The sequence below is a fragment of the Aotus nancymaae genome, unplaced genomic scaffold (assembly GCF_030222135.1).
Source record: "Aotus nancymaae isolate 86718 unplaced genomic scaffold, 86718_ANA_hifiasm-v0.15.2.pri h1tg000089l, whole genome shotgun sequence".
Lineage (NCBI taxonomy): Eukaryota > Metazoa > Chordata > Mammalia > Primates > Aotidae > Aotus > Aotus nancymaae.
In genome coordinates, this window is record NW_026988504.1 from 5,854,029 (window position 1) to 5,876,532 (window position 22,504).

The 22,504-nt window shown below is 55.6% G+C and overlaps 1 protein-coding gene across 2 annotated transcripts in view; it reads right to left on the minus strand.

Moving 5' to 3' along the window:
• Window positions 1–22,504, minus strand: part of SEPTIN9 (septin 9) — a 216,237-nt gene that overhangs the window by 164,896 nt on the left and 28,837 nt on the right. Inside the window, exon 1 of one of the 2 annotated variants that reach the window (XM_021670918.2) lies at window positions 12,479–12,585. The exons of the other annotated variant lie outside the window; for it this stretch is intronic. Within the exon in view, the coding sequence (XP_021526593.2) occupies window positions 12,479–12,500 (22 nt within the window). The 5' untranslated portion in view covers window positions 12,501–12,585. Of the gene's footprint in view, window positions 1–12,478; window positions 12,586–22,504 lie in introns of those variants that run through there. 2 annotated transcript variants of the gene reach the window in all.

Below are 22,504 nucleotides of genomic sequence, written 5' to 3' on the forward strand. Positions count from 1 at the left end.
AAATTATTTTATGGTGGGAAAAAAAGCAGCACTATGGTTGCCCCATGGTGGGTGGGCGCTGTGATGCGCCTGGAGGGGCCTGAGGAACTTTCTGGGGTGAGAGTGATGTTCTGTGTTCTGGTCAGGCTGGGATACACTTGGATACATTTGTTAAAATTCAAAGAACAGAACATTTCACACCTGCGGGTCTCTGGGTATATACACTTTGCTTCAAAGAAAAACAAAAATAATCAGAGACAAATGTCGCACTCTAGTTAATGAAATGCAAACTGAGGCATTGACAGGATGTTGTGTGCTGATTTCTGCAGTTCATTTTAAGTGCATCAAAAAACAGCGCGGATGCTGGTGGCTGCAGGGATTTGTGGTGAGACACACAGCAAAACACTTACTGTGGTATCTAGGTGATGGGTGCCTGGTTGTTCACTCTAGAATCTCTCACGGTTTTGTTTTTGTTGTTTTATTTTTAAGACGAGTTCTTATTCTGTCGCCCAGGCTGGAGTGCAGCGGTACAATCCCAGCTCACTGCAGCCTCGACCTCCCAGGTTCAGGTAATCCTCTCACCTCAGCCTTCCGAGTAGCTGGGACTACAAGCCTGCACCAGCACGCCTAATTTTTTTGTTTTCTTTATAGAGATGGGATCTCACTGTGTTGCCCAGGCTGGTCTCGAACTCCTGGGCTCAAGTGATCCTCCTACCTCAACCTCCCAAAGTGCTGGGATTACAGGCATGAGCCACCTTGCCCAGCCCTCTTTCATCTTTTCTATGTTTGAAAATTTTTATAGCAAAAAGTTGGCAAAATGTAAGAGATTGAAAACATATCAACCAAAAATAGGAAAAATAAAAGAGGTAGCAGGAGGCCCCTCCCTTTCCCCTAACTGAGCTTCCAGCCCTCCCTCTCCCCGCCCATTTAGGACAGGAACCCCAAGGGCTCCGCCCAGTCCCTGTGCGGGGAAGGAAGCACCCCCCAACCCCGTGCCTGTGAGGCGGCGGTCCTCTGCCCTCCGCTGCTTCTCATTCTCTGCCCTAGCCACTTCCCTGGCCCGCAGTGAGCAGCCACAGCTGGCGGAAACTACACCCAGGCAGCCTTTTCCCAGGGTTTCGGTGAAAATGCAAACCCCGCAGGAGCTGGACTCCGGAGAGCCTGCGGCGCCACCTGCTGGAGGAAAGGTTTTCTGCACCCGGGTTCCTCTCCCCTTCCTTACCATCACTGGCCTCCCTGCCCAGGCGGGGCGGGTCCCCTCTCTGCAATCTCCGGCACCGGTGCATGGGAAATGCCCAATGCCTCAGAACCTCCCCCCACCCACACCTCAACATCCAGTCCTCAGTGGACACCCACTCCCCGACAAACACACATCACAGAGGCACAGCCCAAGACCACCCACCCCGGTGGAGCACCAGCCCCAACGCCATCACCCCAGCCTCTTCCTCTCTCCCTCAGATGCAGCGACATCAGCAGCAGGACATTGAAGACCCCTGACTTCATAAACATGCTGAAGTCAATCATTCTGAAGCTGCGGTTCTCTTTATTTTACTATAATTTTATTTTTTATTTTTTGTAAAGACAAAGCCTCCCGGGTTCAACCAATCCTCCTGCCTCAGCCTCCCGAAGTTCTGGGATTGCAGGCGGGAACCACTGTACCCAGCCTGAAGCTGTAGTTCCTTAGTCATTGGCAATGATTAAATGCCCATCCCTCTGTGAGCAGCAGAGCCCGCCAGCATGGCGGAGAGCCCCGTGTCATGGCATCGAATCTGCTGCCTGGGACTCCAGGTGAGCTCCGACTCCTGGCCGCAGGGACAAGCTATGTGGGGCTGGGCAGGGTGGATGGCAGGAGACCAAGCCCAGACTGAGGGCCATCCGCCATGTGAGCACTGGGACGGAGGGGACAGCGAAGGAGACGGAGCAACCCCCAGAAAAGACGAGGCCACAGAAGGGAGAGGCCCAGGCCCGGGGGTTCCCTTCTGCTGCCGGAGAGGCGTGCCCGTGCCTCTCCCACAGTCCCCGTGATGGTCAAGCCACGTGCTCTCTGGGAGGCAAGCGAGGCTCCCGACACGAGGCTCTAGGCTTGGGTGAGGTGCACAGGCGCCCCCACTCTCAACTTCTTTGAATCTTCTTTGTCCCCAAATCCCACCTGTCCTCTCCAGGTGAACAAAAACACTGTCCAGGGGAGGACAGAGGAAGAATCCAGGAAAAGCTGCCCGAAGGCGTGGCTGAGCCTGCACCATCACCGAGAGCAGCCCCAAAACTCAGCAGCTGGTGAGGTGATGGCTCAGGGCCCACATCCACAGGAGGGGCATCAGTCCCCTGCTCAATGAGCCCCCGTCTCACCGCCTCCTGCCATCCATACCTGAGGGCCACAGCCAGCAGGCGAATTGGGGCCAGCTCTGGGCACCGTCCTTCCTGCACCAGCTCCACAACGCGAGGGGGAGCCCACCCCCAGGGGCACCCGGAACAGCAGCTGCTCCAAGAGGGTGAAGTCTCCCCAAAGCCCCCTCTCACCCGTGGCACAAGACACAGAGGGGACAGAGCATCAGGAGCACCCAGCGATCACAGGGGTGTGTCCCAAAGGGGAAGAGACAGGAGGCAGGGAGAGTGGTGGGGAGGCTAGTCTCGGAGTGTCCGCCCCCCTGCCCGAGGGAGAGGAGGGAAGCAGGAGGTGAGCACACAGAATCCCCTCAGGCCCTGGAGCTGGGGATGGAGCGGGAGGGCGTGGGCTGGAGGGGGAGGCACGGACTGCAGCCACCACCCACCTGCCTGGCCACTCCAACGCCACCTCAAGGCCAGAGACCTCACTTCTCCTGCTCACCCTCCCAGGGACAGTGTCTGAACTCCCCAGCCTCAGCTGGTCCTATAATTATGGGAGGGAGGTTCTGCCTCACCCCCAGCTCCAAGGGCCAGTCAAGAATGTTCTGGATATCTGTACTTCCCCAAGTCAGGAGCTGGGGAGAAACCCAGAGGATGGTGGGACGGGACAGCAGTTCTCAGGCACCAGGCACCAGGGCCACCGCGCAGGGGTAGGGGCACCAGGAGGTGCTGAGTGCATCACACCAGGGCTCACCGTGACCCTGCCCAGAGACTCAGCATCCCAGGAGACAGGAAGGAACGAGGGACAAGCGTGCTACTCCTTCAACACCCCAGCCCCTGCCTTGAGGCTGCCAGGCACCTGAGGTCACCTTCCCAGGAACCAGACCACCTCGGCCTCACCCACGGCCATGTGTGCCAAACCACAGCCAGGGCCACTGGGCTCAGAAACCACAGTGTGCCTCCTAAAGCCAGCAGCCACAGGGCAGCACAGGGCAGTGCAAGTGTGGGCAGGGCTGGGCATGGCTGGCTGCCCATCTGCATCCAGTGGCCTCTGTTGGATGCTGATGGGGCAGCCAGGCAGGTGGGTCCACCCAGCAATCAAAGAGATCCTCCCTCTCCAACTCCCTCTCCAAAGAGATCCTCCCTCTTCAAATCCCTCTCCAAAGAGATCCTCCCTCTCCAGCTCCCTCTCCAAGGAGATCCTCCCTCTCCAGCTCCCTCTCCAAGGAGATCCTCCCTCTCCAGCTCCCTCTCCAAGGAGATCCTCCCTCTCCAGCTCCCTCTCCAAGGAGATCCTCCCTCTCCAGCTCCCTCTCCAAGGAGATCCTCCCTCTCCAGCTCCCTCTCCAAGGAGATCCTCTCTCCCCAGCTCCCTCTCCAAGGAGATCCTCCCTCTCCAGCTCCCTCTCCAAGGAGATCCTCCCTCTCCAGCTCCCTCTCCAAGGAGATCCTCCCTCTCCAGCTCCCTCTCCAAGGAGATCCTCCCTCTCCAGCTCCCTCTCCAAGGAGATCCTCTCTCCCCAGCTCCCTCTCCAAGGAGATCCTCCCTCTCCAGCTCCCTCTCCAAGGAGATCCTCCCTCTCCAGCTCCCTCTCCAAAGAGATCCTCCCTCTCCAGCTCCCTCTGCAAAGAGATCCTCCCTCTCCAGCCACAGGGCTGCCGCAGCCTCCTCTCTGGCCGGCCTCCCTGCCTGCCACCGGCCATTCTCAGCAGCCACAGGGCACTGAGGTCCCACCAGACGGAGAATAAAATCAAGCCCTCACCAGGGCCTCCAAGGCCTGGCACGACCTGGCCCTGCCTGTCTCACTGGTGTCACCGCTGCCGCCTCTGACAACACACTCAAACCCCTCCCACCTTCCCAGGCTCCAGCCTTGGGGCCCTCGCACCTGCTGTTCCCTTTGCTGGGTTGCTCTTCCCTTGAATTTTGACCTGGCCGGGTCCTTCTGGTCATTAGAGCTTCAGCTCAGTGTCACGCTCAGGAAGGGCCTCCATTAATCCCCCCCAAACACACAAATACGCACCCCCAGCAACGGTCACCCCGCCTGTTCTTAGCTTCTTCACAGCCCTCGTCTAAAACCGTCTATGGATTTGCTCATTCGTGGGCTGCCTGACTCGGTTCAAACTGTAAGTCCCAAGTGACCAGCGACTGTGTCTTTCTTGCTTCTCATTACAGGCCAAGCACCTAGTAGAAGGCCTGCGCATAGTAGGGCCTCAATAAACATTCGCCACATGGGCCGGGTGCAGTGGCTCAAGCCTATAATCCCAGCACTTTAGAAGGCCGAGACAGGTGGATCACGAGGTCAGGAGTTCAGAGCCAGCCTGGCCAACATGAAACCCCATCTCTTCTAAAAACACAAAAATTGGCCGGGCATGGTGGTGGCTGCCTGTAGTCCCAGCTACTTGGGAGGCTGAGGCAGAAGAATCGCTTGAACCTGGGAGGTGGAGGTTCCAGTGAGCCGAGATAGCCTCGGTGACAGAGTGAGACCCAGTATCAAAAAAGCAACAATAAAAACATTCTCCAGAAGAACTAAAGCAGCCCGCCTGTGTCTAACAGGGACTTAAGGGCACGACATGAACTCAAGCGGAGGACACCCAGCGGGCATCCCACGGCTTACACCTGTTAGGGGAGGAAGATGAGGAGAGCGGGGAGAGGCAGTGCCCGCACAGGGACGCCCAGTGAGGAGAGGCGGTGCCCGCACAGGGATGCCCAGTGGGGAGAGGCGGTGCCCGCACAGGGACGCCCTGGGCACGGGAACCCTCCTGCCACCTGAAGCCCCACAGCCCCGTCACACTGGTCTCTTCCAGCAAATTGGTCCAAAGAGCATTTTCAAGTTTCCATGGCAGAATTTCAGAGCCAGTGCCTCCTTGCTGACTTCAGGGGTGTGCTTCTGTGCTTATTCAGTGCTCAAGTCAGAGGTTCCCCATTTAGGAAAAAAAAAAGAGGAAGATGGCTCCGTGGATGGAGGTATGAGGGCGTCCACAGGCAGAGGGGCCTCCCAGGCTGAGATCTGCACCACTCTCTGTCCCAAGTTCAAGGTGTGGCCTGGCGCCCAAATCAGTCTCCAAACGTAGGCTGCTGGTTAAGAGGAATCTCCCCACACTAACCCCCTCCCATGCCCAGCCTCCACTGCCCAGAGCATGCCAGCCTTGCTTGCCCTGGGCTTCAGGACTCCCCTCAGGGACCTTCAGGCCCTCAGTCAGGGTGTGCTTGAACCAAGGCAGCCCCAGAACCCATGCCAATGCCCCCTGCCAGTGGGAGACCCTGGGGAACACTGAGCGGGATGTGTGGGGCCAGGCAGGGGCACACAGTGAGCATATTCAGAAGTTCAGGCCACTCAGTGTGGCTCTGGAAGGGGGTCCAGAGCAAGAGACGGGGCGGGAAGCTGGAGTGAGCAGAGAGACCTCAGCCCCTGTGGGGAGCAGGCCGGGTAAAAATAAACTAACCTGGGTCAGGCACGGTGGCTCACACCTGTAATCCCAGCACTTTGGGAGAGGCAGGTGCATCACCTGAGGTCAGGAGTTCGAGACCAACCTGGCCAACATGGCGAAACCCTGTCTCTACTAAAAATATAAAAATTAGTTGGGTATGGTGGCGGGCAATCCCAGCTACTTGGGAGGCTGAGGCAGGAGAATCACTTGAACCCAGGAAGCAGAGATTGCAGTGAGCTGAGATGGTGCCATTGCACTCCAGCCTGGGTGACAGAGAAAGACTCCGTCTCAAAAATAAAAATAAACTAACCTGAGGGCAGCAGCCATCGAGACCACAACAGGAGGGGTAGTGGGGTCAGGGGGGTCCCCACAGCCCAGGAGAGGGAGGCTTTGCCAGAGGTAGGGTCGGCAGAGGAGGACCAGTTCTGGTAGGGTTCACCTGCTAGACCAGCTACGGTCTATTCTTTTTTTTCCTTTTACACACGTTCCTGGGGCTCATGGAACTTACTGGTTTATTATAAAGGATACTACAAAGGATACAGATGAAGAGATGTGTAGGGTAAGATACACAGAGCACCCTCCACGTGCTCCGCATCCAGAAGCTCCCCGAACCCCGTCCTTCTGGGTGTTTACGGAGCCTTCATTACCAAAGCATGATTGATTCAATCGTTGGCCACTTATGATCAGCTTTACCTTTTGCCCCGCTCACCTGGAGGTTGGGGGGTGGGACTGAAAGTCCCAATCTCGTAATTCTACCCAGTCTTCCCTGGGACCCGCCCTCATCCTGAAGCTGGTTAGGGCTGCCAGCCATCGGTCACTCTTGAGCATGCAAAAAGAAATCACTTTAGAGATTCCAAGGATTTTAGGAGTTGTATGCCAGGAAATGGAGAAGAAAACCAAATGTATATTTCACAACATGACAGTCAGGCTCTCTCAACCGCGGCCTCCCTTCCAGCCGTGTTGCCGGCCTCAGCCCCCCATGCCCCAGGGCCTTTGCACGCACTGCCCATTGCCTGCAGCGATCTTCCCTGCCTGCTGGGTTTGAGCCTGGTTTACTACTCCTCACCCTTCTGCACTCAGCCCAAAGCTCTCCCCGCTGAGGCAGCCCTCCTGATCTGGTCCTACACTGCCCTGCCACTGGGCCCTTTTGCCCCTCCTGTCACTTCCCGTGTTTCACGTTCGCTGATGTGGTCTTGCGCTTGTGCCGTCCCGTGAGGACAAGGACTGTGTCTGGCTTTGTCCTCCACTGGGCCCCAGTGCCAGGTCCACAGGGAGCACCCAATGCTGAATGAATGACGCAGTGACCAGCAAGGGAGGTTTGTTGTGTCATGTTGGGGGTCAAAGGTTGCTGGGCGGACCACGTGGGTGAGGTTGTATGGAGAGGGAAGCAGAGACGCCCTCTTGGAAGAAGGGGTGGGAGGCAGGGAGGAGGGTGTGGAGTGCTGTCTAAGGATGGCAAGTGCTTCCAAGGGGGACAAGCCAATCCCTAGAGCACCAGGCAGCAGGGAAAGGCTGACAACCTCACGCCCCACTTCTGCTTAGGGAGTGAGGCCAGGCCTCTGGGAAGGCCAGCTCCTCGCTCCTAGGAGAGCCCCAGGGGAAGTTTCGTCAGCTACTGAGTTGGTCACAGTGGAACCACATGTGGTGGGCGGGAGGGGTTTGGGTGGTGCCACCTCCAAACAGGAAGCAGACAAAGGCATAGAAGCAGAGGCAGAGAATGGGCTGCAGGAGCTTCCTCAGAGGGAGAGCTGAGCAAGGGGACAGGCTGGGGACACTCAGCTTCCATATCCTGAAGCACAGACAGCTGGTCTCACACGCAGGCTGGGCGGCCAACTCCACCAAGAACCAGGGGCATGTCTGCAGGGCAGGCCTCAGGAGGCCCCGGGCTGCCCCTGCCATCCGCCCAGAAAGAGAAAGACCAAGGCCCAGGCTTTCCCGGGTTGGGCGCATGTCCAGCTAGGTCCTGGGCCAAGCTGAGGCTCCCTGGCTGGCCTGAGAGGGGGCGATCAAGGCGAGGCCCAGCCCGGGACTTCCGCACTCCACCCCACCTCCCAGTAGAGCCAGCTGGGCATAAGAAAAGAAGAGAAGCAAATCAAGAGCCCAGAGCATGAGGCTGGACCAGCCCTTACACCACACGCAAAGATAAACTCAACCTGCGTCAAAGACATAAACTCATGAGCTAAAACCACAAAACTCTTAGAAGAAAACACGGGGGAAACCTCATGACGCCGCGTTTGGCAATGATTTCTTGGATACGGCATCAAAAGCACAGGCAACAGGAGAACAAACCGATAAATTGAAAATATTTGCATATCAGGCCCAGCGCGGCGGCTCACGCCTGTAATCCCAACACTTTGGGAGGCTGAGGCAGGTGGATCACCTGAGGTCAGGAGTTCGAGACCAGCCTGGCCAACATGGTGAAACCCTGTCTCTACTAAAAATACAAAAATTAGCTGTGCATGGTGGCGCATGCCTGTAATCCCAACTACTTGGGAGGCTAAGGCAGGAGAATCACTGGAACCAGGGAGGAGGAGGTTGCAGTGAGCCGAGATCATGCCACTGCACTCCAGCCTGGGCAACAGAGTAAGACTTCATCTCAAAAAAAAAGAAAAAAGAAAAAACATTTGCATATCAAAAGGCACTAACAGTGTGGTGAGAAGGCGATCCTTGGAATGGCAGCAAATCACAGGTCGGACGTGGGATGAGTATCCGGATTAATCTACAGGTCTCCTGACAGTCAGCACCAACAAAAACAATCATCCAGATTAAACCCGGGTGAAGGACTTGAACAGACATTTCTCCAAGAAGACGTACACATGAGCAATAAACACAGGAAGATACCATCGGGGAAGTGCAGATCAAAACCGCAAGGAGAGACCCCTCACAGCCATGAGCTCTGGGCAGGCGGGAAGACGCCTGGAGGGGAGTGGCTGGCTCCAGGCTGCCCCCAGAATTCCCCCAGGTGCTGAGCCCGACCCCGGCACCTCACCAGGAGCATGGGAATGAGTGGAAAAGGCCGGTAGCCAACCCAAAGGGCCAGAGGGGGCCAGCGAGGGGTCTGGGACATGGAACCATTCTGTGCATCCAGACACAGGGGGACAATAGGGGGATGAAATGTGGCCCCTAAAACTTACGTCCACCCAGAGCCTATGAACGTGGCCTATTTGGAAAAATGGTCTTTGCAGACGTTATGAAGTTAAGGACCTAGAGATGAGACCATCTTGGATTACCCAGTGTGCCCTAAATCCGAGAACAAGTGTCCTTATAAGACACAGGCAGAGGGAGATTTGGAGCAAAGAAGGAGGCCCCGTGACCACAGAGGCAGAGATCGAGTGATGTGGCCGTGAGCCAAGGAACGCCAAGGGTTGTGGGAGCCGCCAGAAGCCACAGAGGTGAGAAGCAGGCTCCCCTCGGAGGCTCCGGAAGGAACTGGCCTGCTGATGCTGTGATTCTGGACTTCTGGCCTCCAGAATGGCAAGAGAAGAAATGTCTGGTGTTTTGAGCCATCCAGTTTGTGGCACTCGGTGACGGCAGCCCCAGGAAACCACTACAGGGACGAGAGTCCCCACAGGGCCCAGCAGGAAGTGGGTGCAGGGCGCGTCAGGCCAGGCCTCTCGCCCTGGAGATGGACAAGCAGAGCTGGAGAGGGTGAGATGGGACAGGCACTGCGCGTCCAGGGCTAAGAACTCCCCGGGAATGGCAGAGGCCGCCGGGGACAGCAGAGCGAGGGACAGGAGGGAGGGGTGAGGGCTGAGGCACCAGCCTCCATGGGGCCTCAGCTCCCTGTCCACTGGTGACCCAGGGCCCCCGTAAGAGGAGCTGGGGTCTTTGCTGTGCCTCACTGCATCAGTGGACTCTGGAGACATCCGGCAACAGCGTGGCAGAGCCCCCTCCAGGACCCCGAGCTTGCATTCACGACCGCGCACAGACGTCCACGCCCCCTGCCTGCGGCTCACCCTCACGGCCTGTTCCCAGCCTCCCGGCCCCATGGAGCTTCCCAGTGGAAAGTTCCCTTCTTGGAGACTCTCTCCCTGCTGAAATACAAGCTCTTGGAACAAGATAAAACTGCTTAATTTGTAAAAGCCACAAAGCCGGTCCAGAACAAAAAAAACCTCCGACCCTTGGCTGGAAGGAGTGGCCCGCCATGCCTTAGCGGCCAGTCACCGCTCCATGACTCACGCCGGCCCGCTGGCAAACCCTTCAGCACCTTCCCAGGGGAAGGCCGCAGCCCCCAGGGAGGGCGGGAGAGTCCCCAAGCCCTGTTCACAAACCAGACTGGAGCCAGACACTGCCGGGGGAGGGACGAGAGGGCAGGTCTCAGGGCTCCCGGGGCTTCCCCGGGAGTCATGGACATGCTGGGGTAGGACCACCCCCTCCCACAAACCCTTCCTGGGCAGCTGCAGGGCAGCCCGAGCTGGACACGCCTCACACACCAGCCCAGTGGGGCATGGGGCACCCACAGCCACGTCTAGAAGTCATTGGGCCAGCGTCTGCCAGGGTGGCCTCTGTCACACAGACACAGCGTCCTCCCCATGGCCCCTCCTCAGGCCAGAACACACGTGGGGATCAGAGCAGTTCTCACAGTGCCATGTGGCCAGACAAAGTGGCATGAGCCACACCCTGAGGAAGAGCCCCTCAGTGAGGAAGAAGCGCCCAGAAAACTCAGGACGTTCAGAAGCCCACAGGAGGTGGGGGTGCTGCCTGGGAGCCGGGCTGCTCCCACCTCTCACCTTGCAGATGACGGAACTTTGGCCCAGAGCTGCCAAATGGCCTGCTCAAGGCCACCCAGCAGGGACAGGAAGGGAACTCACTTCCCCAGGGACTGCTCGGGAGCTCAGTAACAATTAAAGATCAGCTCTCAGGTCTGGCCAGGACAAGAACCTCATCAGGGAAACAGCGTGGGGATCCTCGTGTTCATTCGGAAGGCAGCCAGTTTACAACTGAGTTTTTAAAAATGTACTTTTTTTTTTTTTTTTAACAGGAAAACACATCTGAATGGGATTTTGCAGAAAGCATCTTTCATCAAGGCACAGCCCAAGGGGAGGTCCCCACTTCACCCCTGGCTGTGCTGTCCTCAGCCAAGGCCAGTGGGGATCAGAGTAGTCTCTGGGGCACAGCACTGGCTGCTTTCAAAGAGTGTTTTGTTGAGTTCATGAAAAGCCTGTGTTTAGTGAGCCTGGGAGGGTGCCACCACTTCCACCTCCCCAGGGAGCACCCCCCCAACCCACGCCTCTCTGCCCGGCTCTCAGATCCCCTGCTGGTCACCCATCTGGGCCTCGGCTGGATCATCTATAAAATGAAGGCCGAACCTGAGGCTCCCCGAGGCCCCTGACTGCCAGGAGGGTGGAGTGACGTCCTCCCGGGCTGGTGGCTGAGGAGGCAGGGAACCCACCGTTGTCTGCCCAGGCTGCCTGGTGGAGTGGCCACTCCGAGGACTGCTCCACTGTGCAGCCCTGGTGAAGGCCCCTCCCAGCACTCCCTGTCCTGCGGCTCCTGCTGGGCTGAGAGCAGGACGCTAGGCCCCACACCCACCCGTCCCAGCGGGCCTGCGCCCATGAGCTCAAACAGATAAGATGCAGTTTCATGGCCACCCGAGCCTTCTGCCCGTCTCCTGTTCCCCCTCCTGAGGTCTGCCTGCCGTGCCCAACTGGGTGTGCTCAGTGACACAACACACACCGGCCCCGCCAGTCCCAACGCCATATCAAGATGTGGCCGTGGGAGCCGCAGTGGAGTGGGACCACATGTCCTGCAGAGGAGCCACCGGGATGGGCCTCCCTCTCTCAGGCCTCTCAGGGACCCCCCAACATACACATAATGGCAACCAACAGACCAGACCCAAGGCACTTAGGGGGTGGCACTCTTAGCACCCCCATGGCCTGTAGGTCACCTTAGAATACCCAAAGCCTACAGCGTGGCTCAACCACCCCGGATCTCCCATCTGTGGGCTCAGAGGGCGGCATGAGTGGCAGAAACTGTCATCACTGCTGATTACCGATGATGGTGCTGGCCATGTGAGATGGCAGCCACAGTGCCTCGTGGGAGTGAAGGAACGAAGGAGGCTGAGCCTGGAATGGAGCGCCTGGAAAGCTGGGGTGACTAAAGGCGGAGGAGCCCCCTTTCTCTTCGTTTGTCAGTTCATGCCCCAATGGGTCTGTGCCCGCTGCAAGGGGGCTGCCAGAGTGAATGGCCACACACACACACACATATGCACACACACGTGCACACACGCACACACACACCCGGCCCCTCTGAGCGCCAGGAGCTTCCCCCTCTATAATCAACTGCTGGGAAGGCACAGAAGTGCTATTTTAGGTAGGAGACCGAGGCAGCCTTGAAGACAGACTTTGGCTGGAGGCAAAAAGCAAACCACACAGTGGACAAACCAACCACCGGCCAGGTCTGCGCGCCGCCACCCCGGGCCCGAGCCGGGGGGCAGGTTCCCCCACGCCCTCCCCGGGTTTCAGCGCCAACAGCCTCAGCGTTTCACAGTGGCCATGACGCGCGAGAGTGCCACACTGGGAAATGAAAGAGAAGTGAGAGCCGAGTTTAAATAAAAGCCAGGCTCAGGAGAGCTTAGCTTGAGACGGCGATCCGTCCCACGAGCTTGGAACCGTCAAAAAGAAAAGAAATATTTCTGTGAAAAATGAGCAAAAGCACCCTTTGCATGCTTATTTTCCCAAAAGCATAAATAAAGCCCCGAGTCCAGGGCGGTGGAGGGCGGCCGGTGGGGAGGGGGCCGTCTGCCTACCTGAGATCCGGTCCCTCTCCATTCCGACGGATATATTTAGCAGCGGCGGGAGTCCCGGCGTCCCGCTCAGAGGCGGCCTCCCCTTTCTCACCCCCGTCGCCCTCCCTCTCTCAGCCTCCTCCTCCTCCTCCTCCTCCTCCTCCTCCTCCTCCTCCTCCTCCTCCTCCTCCTCCTCCTCTAAAAACACTCTTTGTCTGGTCTAATTTCTTCAATCTGTTGCAATCACGAATGCATCCGAATTACCACATTTCCATGTGCTGATCATATGTTTGTGCTCCAAACTGAAGTAGCATTGTCTCTTCGAAACGGGAGGAAAAAGGGAGCAAAGGAGAGAAATCCAAAAACAAGAGGCAGGAGAGAGGGCCCGAGGCAGGCCCCCAGGAGTCCAGCAGCCCCAGGGTCTGCCCGCGCGGGTCCCGGCCGGCCCGTCTGCTCGGTGGCTGCAGAGGTCCCAAGCGTGGCTTCCGGCGGCCTCCTCCACCTCCTCCAGCCCCCGCCGCCCGAGGCTCGCTGCTCCTTTTTAATATCCACTTGGAGATGCTTAACTTAGCCTCTTGGAAACCAACTCACAGAGTCAAATTCCTGGCGACTTCCAAAGTCTTTCATTTTCCCCGGCCCGCGATGCTACGATTTCCTTGGGTTTAAGCGTTTAAAAAGCCCAGTTCCTGCGTGCCTGCCTCGCCTTCCTCTGTCCCCAGCTGGCCCAGCCTTTCTTCACCCAGCACCCTGACGTGACTGGGCGGGAGGAACGGCCGTGCCCCGGGCCAGCGAGCTGAGAAAAGGTTCTGGAGCACCTGCCCAGGAGGAACCCTGAGAAGTCACCCCACCTCCGTCCCGTTAGCCTGCGGTGACAGAGGCAGTTGCCGTCCCCGCCCAATGAGATGGGGACTTCCTGGAAGATTCCTACCACACACGCATGAGTCAGTAAGTCTCTGACCGTCCCCTGGGAGGGAGCAAGTCTTCCTCTCTGGGAACTCGGGGCCCTGCTGTGGGATCACTTCTGTTCCCCACTGTTCACCTGGGGTCCCCAGAGGTGGCTTACCTGGGGGGGTCCCCCCCAGCACATGGTCAGGGTCCTTGCTGAGGCCAAGGGCTCAGCAGAGCAGGCAGTGGAGGGTGGGGGGGCTACAGGGTGGGTCCCTGGGGTGGGGATGGGGGCATCCTCTCTCTGTCTGTAAACTTTACCTCAAGGGTTCATTCAAACTTGAGACACAGAGGCTGGTTCTGTTTGCCCAAGCCTGTTCAAAGAGAATGTGTGTTCGTGCCAAGCCTAAGAACTCAGGCAATCCCTCTGAAAACTCCAGATTGCCAGTTTCTGTTGAGAAAGGGAGGACGCGTGGCCGCACCGCAGAAGCCTTCCTGCCTGGCCACACAGGGCTGGTGTAAGACTGTCCTGCCCTTCAGACAAAACACTGTTTCCAGTTTGCACTGCTCCCAAGGCCCCCGCACAAATTTCCAATATTTGCACCCCCAATCCCGTCACATCCCGCAGACCTCTGAGTTTACAGTCCCTGCCCCATGGAGCCAGGTGAGGCCTATGCACAGTCCTCAGCTAGATGACAGAGCCAAAGGTCCTGAAATGCCACTTCAGGCCACAGTCCCGTCCGCTCTCTGTCTGGGATAGGACCTCAAATGCAGTCTCCTTGTCAGAAAGGGCATCTTCTTGGGGGCCAGGGAGGATCATTCCCAGCCTTCTGGGAGACATCGAACAACCACCTCCTCCCAAAGAGCCTGGAGGACACCGCAGGGGCAGCCAGGCAGTGAGGGGAGGTGGAGGCGGCCTCTCAGCCAAGGTGGGAGGCTGGGGAGGGAGAGAGGGATCATGGGCACAGAAGGCTGAATAATGGCCCCAGGGATATCACATCCTAATCCCTAGACCTGAAAATGGGACCTTGTTTGGAACACGGGTCTTTGCATCTGATTCATTGCGGATCTTGCTGTGGGGAGAGCACTCCGGATTGTCAGGTGGTCCCTAAAGGCCATCTCGCTGCCACACAAGAGAGGGACAGAGGGAGATTCGACACAGACAAGGATGGCCGAGTGGAGATGGAGCCCAGAGAGATCTGAAGGTGCTGGTGTTGAAGGTAAGGGCCACGTGGCCACAGGCCAAGGGATGCCCGCAGCCACCAGGAGCTCGAAGGGGCAGGCAATGAAGGCAGCAGTCCCCAGCCTTTTTGGCCCCAGGGACCGGTTTCATGGAAGGCAATTTTTGCACAGACCAAGGAGTGGGGAGATGGTTTGGGGATGATTCAAGTGCGTTGTGTTTATGATTTTATTTTTTATTTTTTGAGACAGACTTTCGCTCTGGGATTGCAGGCGTGAGCCACCGCGCCCGGCCACAAGCACACTGGATTTATTGTGCACTTTATTTCTATTATTATTGCATCGCAATATATGATGAAATAATGATACAGCTCACCATCATGTAGAATCAGTGTGAGCGCTGAGCTTGTCTTCCTGCAACTAGACAGACCCATCTGGGGGCGATGGGCGACAGTGACAGATCATCAGGCATTAGATTCTCATAAGGAGCACGCCACCTGGATCCCTCGCACGCACAGTTCCCAATATGGTGCTCGCTCCTACGAGAATCTGATGCCATGGCTGATGGGACAGGAGGCGGAGCTTGGGCAGTAACGCGGGCAGTGGGGAGCGACTGCAAATACGGATGAAGCTTCACTCGCTGGCCGGTCACTCACCTCCTGCTGCACAGCCCAGTTCCTAAAAGGCCACACACGAGGGCAGGAACCCCTGTTCAGGAACCCCTCCACAGCCTCAGAGGGCTGTGCCCAGTGGACACCCTGATTTCAGCCTGGTGATCCTGATCTCGGACATGTGGCCCGCAGAACTGTGAGAGGAAGACCGGGTGTTGTCGTGACTCAGCCAGCTCATGGCCACTCATTACAGCAGCTGCAGGAAACTGATCCGGTGCCACAGAGCGAGCCAGGGCTCGGCCCACTGGAGCGGCTTTCTATTTCTTCCTAAAACATTGTGTTAAGCCAGCCACTAACAACCACTGACTCCGATCGGCAGGAATCGCAGAGGTTTCTTGGTTTGTCTCTTTAATCCCTTTTCCAATTTTGAAATAATATTCCTTGTTGGTTTTTCTGATTATAAATGTAATATCTTCCGTTTATTGAGTTTAGAAACAACAGAAAAAGCATAAAGCAGAAACCCTAGCTGGGCAAGGTGGCACGTGCCTGTAATCTCAGCACGTCGGGAGGCTGAGGCAGAAGGATTGCTTGAAACCACAAGTTCGAGGCTGCAGTGAGCTATGATCGTACTACTGCACCTCAGACTGGGTGAAAAGAGTGAGACCCTATCTCAAAAAAAAAAAAAACAGAAGAGGAAGAAAACCCTTTAACCTCACTCAAGACTCTGCATGTGAACTCCAGCTGTGGGGCAGGGAAGCCCAGGAAGGCCCCCCAAGGCTCTGACCCAGCCTGGCTGGCGGTGGGAATTTGAGAACAGGCCTGGGTGAGGGGGCTGGGCTATGATGAGTTCATTCTCCGGCAACCTCCCGCACGCTGTGCACACCGTGGGTTTGACGGCCAGGGCTGGAGCGCTTGCTGAGCACAGCCTTGACCTCCAGCATGGTTTGCCCTAAGTTCCATCTCCCCTCCGTGCCTGAAAATCCAAACGGTCTGGCCCAGGCAGGGATCACTTGAAATGGAAAACCTGGCAGCACCGATTGGCTCTGAAGAGGCCAGAGTTAGTCATGAGCCGCTCAAAGGAGTGCGGATGTGGGGTACGGCCAGCGGAGGGCAGGGGAAGCAAGGGGCCAGCCCCTCACTGCTCATGGGGACTCAGCCTCCATATAAGGTCTAAGGGGGCACGTCACCACCAGCGCAGACCCAAGCCCCGAGGTGGATCCCCCCGAACCTCCCTCCAAAGGAACACTGAAGAGGTTTCTGTGGTTGTGCATACTGAATGCACTGAGTAATCTTGCAGTGAGGAGGCCAGGCTTGGTTTAACCCACTTTCTCCCAAATTGTACCAAAGGTTGCTATCCCGGGAAGACAGGGCCCTCAGGGCCATGACTTTGGGAAACTCTGTTTGTGCCAGCCCATGAGCCCAGCTCCCGGCCACCCCAGACTGCCCACACCTTGGAGTGGGCACTGTTACCCAAAAACCCCTTCCAGACAGTCCTCAGGGCGGCACCTCTGTTCTTCACCCCCCATAGACCCCTGGCCACTTTTTTGCGACGTCAGCCTCATTGGTTCACAGCTCCTCTTAACTGCAGAGTGGGGCACAGCGGGCACAGGCCAGGCCTGGGAGGGTGGGAAGGAAGAGCGAAGGCCACTTTGTCTCCAATGGCACTGGCCAGGCTCCAGAAAGGCTGGAACCCACAGAAAGGAAGGCAGTGTCACGCTCCACCTGCTTTGCCTCAGCCCAGGGGAATCTGGTAGAAAGAAGTTAGGTGGCTGGTCTTTACTCTCTAGCTTGGCCTAGGAACTGCTTCTTTTTCAAGACTCTATCAAATGCCTCCTCTATTACGAAGCCTTCCCTGGTTGCCCACTCCGCTCCTGTCCTGTCCCAGAACACGGCCTGGCCCTCACAGACAATCCTGACATCAGAGTCTTCTCAGTAGAGATTTTCCTCCTCCATGGAAATTTATACTCCAAACTGAAAGTTGTGCAGACTAAGCCCTTGCTCCCACGTGACACAGAAGTAAAAGCTATGGGTCACCTGTCTTACCCCACCCTTCTCACATCAATCTGGGCTCCACAGGGGCGCAACAGGGGTCATGTCCAGTTCAGCCACCCCAGGCCCACCATCCTGGGCACGAGCGCCTCAGTCCCCTCCTACAAAGCACAGCTTCATTCCCCGGTACCCAGGTGGGAGGGGACATACGTCAGGCATTCCCCAGGGTGGTCTGTGCTCCCTACATCAGGCCAGAAGGTCCTGGGGCTGGTCCAGCCATCCAGGAAAGGGAGCAGGTGGTCCAGGTGATGCTAATGGGGTCAGCAGGGACCTTCAGGAAAGGGGCGTCATCTGATCGGCCCCACCCTGCTCCAGGTGCATACACTGGGGAAGGGTCCTGCGCGGAGGCAGAGCGAAGGCACCTCAGGCTGAAAGGACGAGGGCTCAGATTTGCTGCCATCTGCCATGTCCCCTCACCTAATGCAGGTTCCGGCAAATACTCCAATGGTGAGTACCAAGATATAGGGGATGCACAGCCTCTTGCTTTAAAAAGTGACTTTTCAGCCAGGCATGGTGGCTCATGCCTGTAATTCCAGCACTCTGTCTCCCTAAAAATACAAAAAATCAGCTGGGCATAGTGGCAGGTGCCGGTAGTCCCAGCTACTCAGGAGGCTAAGGCAGGAGAATTGTTTGAACCCAGGAGGCGGAGGTTGCAGTGAGCTGAGATCACACCACTGCACTCCAGCCTGGCGATAGAGCAAGACTCCATCTCAAAAAAGAAAAAAAAAAAGTTACTTTTCCTGCCAGGCATGTTGGCTCACACCTATAATTCCAGAACTCTGGGAGGCCAAGGTGGGAGGATCACTTGAGGCCAGGAGTTCAAGACCAGCCTGGTTAACATAGAGAAATCCCATCTCTACAAAAAAAAAAAAAAAAAAAAAAAGGCAGGGCACTGTGGCTCATCCCTGTAATCGCAGCTACTTAGGAGACTGAGGCAGGAGAATCGATTGAACTCAGGAGGCGGACCCTGTAGTGAGCTGAGATCACACCACTGCCCTCCAGCCTGGGCAACAGAGCGAGACTGCACCTTGGCCTCCAAAAGTACCGGGATTATAGCCATGGGCCACCACGCCCAGCCTGCAAACATTTTTTGTTTTTTAGAATTAGTCAAGCATGGTGGCCCACAACTGTAGTCCCAGCTGCTTAGGAGGCTAAGGCGGGAGGATCCCTTGAGCCCAGCAGATCGAGGCTGCAGTGAGCTACAATCATGCCACTGCACTCCAGCCTCAGCAACAAAGACCCTGCCTCAAAAAAAAAGAGAGAGAGAGAGACTTTTCCATTCATTTCCCGCTCACCCTCAGACTCAACCACTGAAGTTTGCTTCCCTGAATTAAAAATGAAAGAGCTCCGTCCCGGACTCCCCACTGCTGACCCTGCTACTGTACCTGCCAGCAGAGCTGGCCAAGACCCTCCAGGCTGGCCCCAGGCTGGCCCCAGCCTGGCCCGCCTACAGCCTCCCAAGCAAGACGGATTCCCAGGCTGAGGCCAGCTGCATTCTTCTCCGGAATCTTTCTCCACTTTTTATTGTGCCTCAAGCTTTGGCTGTTCCTAAGTAAGTACAATCCAGCTATCTCTGCCCTTGGGGCCGCTACAGGGTTTACTGCTGCAAACCGCCTGGGCAGGCCTGTTGCTTTAGGAGTCCTTCCAGGTCAGCGTGGAAGGAAACCAGGACAACGGGGAGAAGCAGCCCAGACGGGCCCAACTCCACACTCACAGCCTCGTGCTCAGCCATCCGCCTGGGCTCTAGTCTGACGGGAGCCGGAGCTGGCGCTCCATTCCTAGAGGGGGCCCCCGACTGCCCATGCAGAGAGAGGGAGGTCTGGGGGTGTGGAGGCCAAGAGCCCTTGCAGGATGTCCCAGGGCCCCTGAGTTTAAGCTCCTCCGCAGCCAACGGAAAACTCCCCCGAGAGCAGGTGTCTTTCATCCTGCCCGCTCAGTAGGTGCCCAGCAATCGTTCGCTGGATAAACAATGAATTTGTGGATCCAAAGTGAAGATGATCAAAACCGGCGCCGCCCCATAGAACTTTCCGTAATGATATCAATGTTCTGTATCTGCCATGGTCAATATGGCAGCCACGTGTGGCAGTGAACGCTTGCCATGTGGAAGGGCTACCAAGCCACAGACTTTCGAATTTATGTTTAAAAATTTAAACTTAAATAGTAGCAAATGCCTAGTGCCTACCAGGTTACACAGACCCTTCTCCTCCCTGGTGACACTGCATTCGCCATCAATTTCTTACCCAGGAGGCAAACAGATAAAAGCTACTCTTCAGCCAATGCAAAAGAAAGCCAATATTTGCATTCTAAGCTAGTTTTTTGGCCAGTTCTCCCCAGCGTTTCCTATCAAGGTCAGTCCAGCAATATTTCCTGACTGGCTGCCACGCACCAGGAGAGCATCCCACCCAGCTCTGGTCCGAGGCTGTGGAGGACACGGAAATAACCAAGGCCAAGCTGATAGAAGGGGTGTGGCGGCTTGGCCTAAAGTCACCCTGAGCCAGCTGGGCCCAGGAGCATGGAAGCCCTGCTTCCCAGGGGACAGTGGCAGAGCCCATCCAGGAAGGCCTGGGCACTCAGAGCCGGGAGCGCAGAAGCAGGGGCTCCAGGCTGGAAAGCGGGATCAGGGCCAGGCTGGAAGGCGGCACAAATCCACACTCGAGGCTTGCAGGGAAGCTAAAGGCTCTGTAAGTAAGAAGACCAGGCCTAAGCCTGTTGTAATTGATCGGGTGAAGGGATCCTGTCACCCGGTCCCTTGCACAGAAGAGGGACGTGGTCATCGTCCTCTAAATGTTGACTGTGGACAGGAAGGAGCCACAGCAGGGCAGGGGTAAGGACAACAGCACCCGCTGGTCCAAGGAGGGATGGCGGAGGCCCTACCAAGACATGGACATGACCAGGGGCAGCCTGTCCAAGGGCCAGTGTGGGGAAGGCGAGTTGATGAGATCTTGGCAGCCTGTTGACCTGGAGGTGCTGGCGGAGGCAGAGGTCAAGGTCAACTCTGAGATTTCCTGCTTCTGAACCTGGGTGGGTGGCAAGGCTGACATCAGAGAAATAGAGGAAGAACAGGTGCCCATGGGTGAGGGAGGAAGTAATGAGCTAGGGGTGCCTGCCAGAGCCCAGGGGCAAAGTCCTGGGGCAGTCAACATGCTGGCGGTCCCTTCCACGACCAGCTCCCTCCGCATGGCACAATTTTGTCTGCACAGCCGGGCGTGGGGCACCTGGTCATCCAACGCAGCTACTTTGTGCACCAAGGCAATGTGGCACGGTGCCCTGGGGAAATATCAAGGTGGCACTGCACAGGCCCCACCCTTCTGGCACTTTCTGTCTCCTGAGGATGGTGGCAGTTAAACGACAGCCAATCATCAGGAGTGTTGGGCTCAGATTCACGGTGGAGCAAGGCACTCCTTCCGGAAGAGGCATGCAAGCTGGCGTAGGATGAAGGGAAGGAGGCAGGCTCCAGCTCAGGGGGACCCCCGGCAGGGCTCTTTTCACACCTCCTTGTGCAGTGTCCCCTGTGGGGGCAGAGACACCGAGGCGGTTTTGCTGGTGCCTTAGCGCGCCAGTTTTTGGTGCAGAGTCCGGAGATTCCCGGGCAGAAAAGCACCATCAATCTTAACACCGCTGTTTTGACCGGCGCAGTGGACTGCTCAGATTTCGGCGCTGGGAATCAAAAAGTTGGACGTCTGCTCAGAGACCTAGTTAGAAAGTCGGTAATTACAAAGACAACAGACGGATAAATATATAATGAAGGGAAGAAATCAGCGTAAAAAGGCAGAGAATACTCAAAATCAGAGTGCCTCTCCCTCTACAGGGGATTGCAATTCCTCATCAGTAACGGAACAAGGCTTAATAGATTACGAGTGTGTTCCAATAACAGAAGCAGGCTTCAAAACGTGGGTGATAAGAAACTTCTGTGAATTAAAAGAACTTGTTCTAACCCAATGCAAAGAAACTAAGAACCTTGAAAAAAGGTTTGAGGAAATGTTAACGAGAATGGACAATTTAGAGAGGAATATAAGTGAATTGATGGAGCTGAAAAACACAACACGAGAACTTCGCGAAGCATGCACAAGTTTAAACAGTCGAATTGATCAAGTAGAAGAAAGGATATCAGAAGTCGAGAACCAGCTCAGTGAAATGAAACGAGAAGACAAGATTGGAGAAAAAAGGATGAAAAGGAATGAGCAAAGTCTCCAGGAAATATGGGACTATGTGAAAAGACCTAATTTACGTTTGATAGGTGTACCTGAATGTGATGAAGAGAATGAATCCAAGTTGGAAAATACTCTTCAGGATATCATTCAGGAAAACTTTCCCAACCTGGCAAGGCAGGGTAATATTCAACTCCAGGTAATACAGAGAACACCACAAAGATATTCTTCAAGAAGACCAACCCCAAGGCACATAATCGCCAGATTTATTAGGGTTGAAATGAAGGAGAAAATACTAAGGGCAGCCAGAGAGAAAGGTCAGGTTACCCATAAAGGGAAACCTATCAGACTTACAGCAGATCAGTCAGCAGAAACCCTACAAGCCAGAAAAGAGTGGGGACCAATATTTAACATCCTTAAAGAAAAGAACTTTCAACCCAGAATTTCATATCCAACCAAACTAAGCTTTATAAGCGAAGGAAAAATTAAATCCTTTGCGAACAAACAAGTACTTAGAGAGTTCACCACCACCAGGCCTGCTTTACAAGAGCTTCTGAAAGAAGCACTATACATATAAAGGAACAACCAATATCAGCCTTTCCAAAAATATATCAAAAAGAAAAGAACATTAACACAACGAAAAATTTACACTAACTAATGGGCAAAACAGCCAGCTAGCATCAAATGCTAGTATTAAAGTTATATATATTCTAATTGGATAAAAAGCCAAAACCCATTGGTATGCTGCATCCAGACCCATCTCACATGCAACGATACACAAAGACTCAAAACAAAGAGAAGGAGGAAGATTTATCAACCAATCAGAGAGTAAAAATAAACAAATAAAAAGCAGGAGATGCAATTCTCGCCTCTGATAAAGTAGACTTTAAAGCAACAAAGAGCAAAAGAGGCAAAGAAGGACATTACATTATGGCAAAAGGATCAATGTAACAAGAAGAGCTAACGATTTTATAGATCAACGAGACAGAAAATTAACAAGGACATCCAGGACTTGAACTCAGACCCGGAACAAGTAAACTTAATAAACATTTATAGAACTCTCCACTTCAAATACATAAAACACACATTACCACCTCACACCTATTCCATAAGTGACTACATAATTGGAAGTAAATCACTCCTCAGTAATCGCATAGCATTTCATAGGTTTAAAT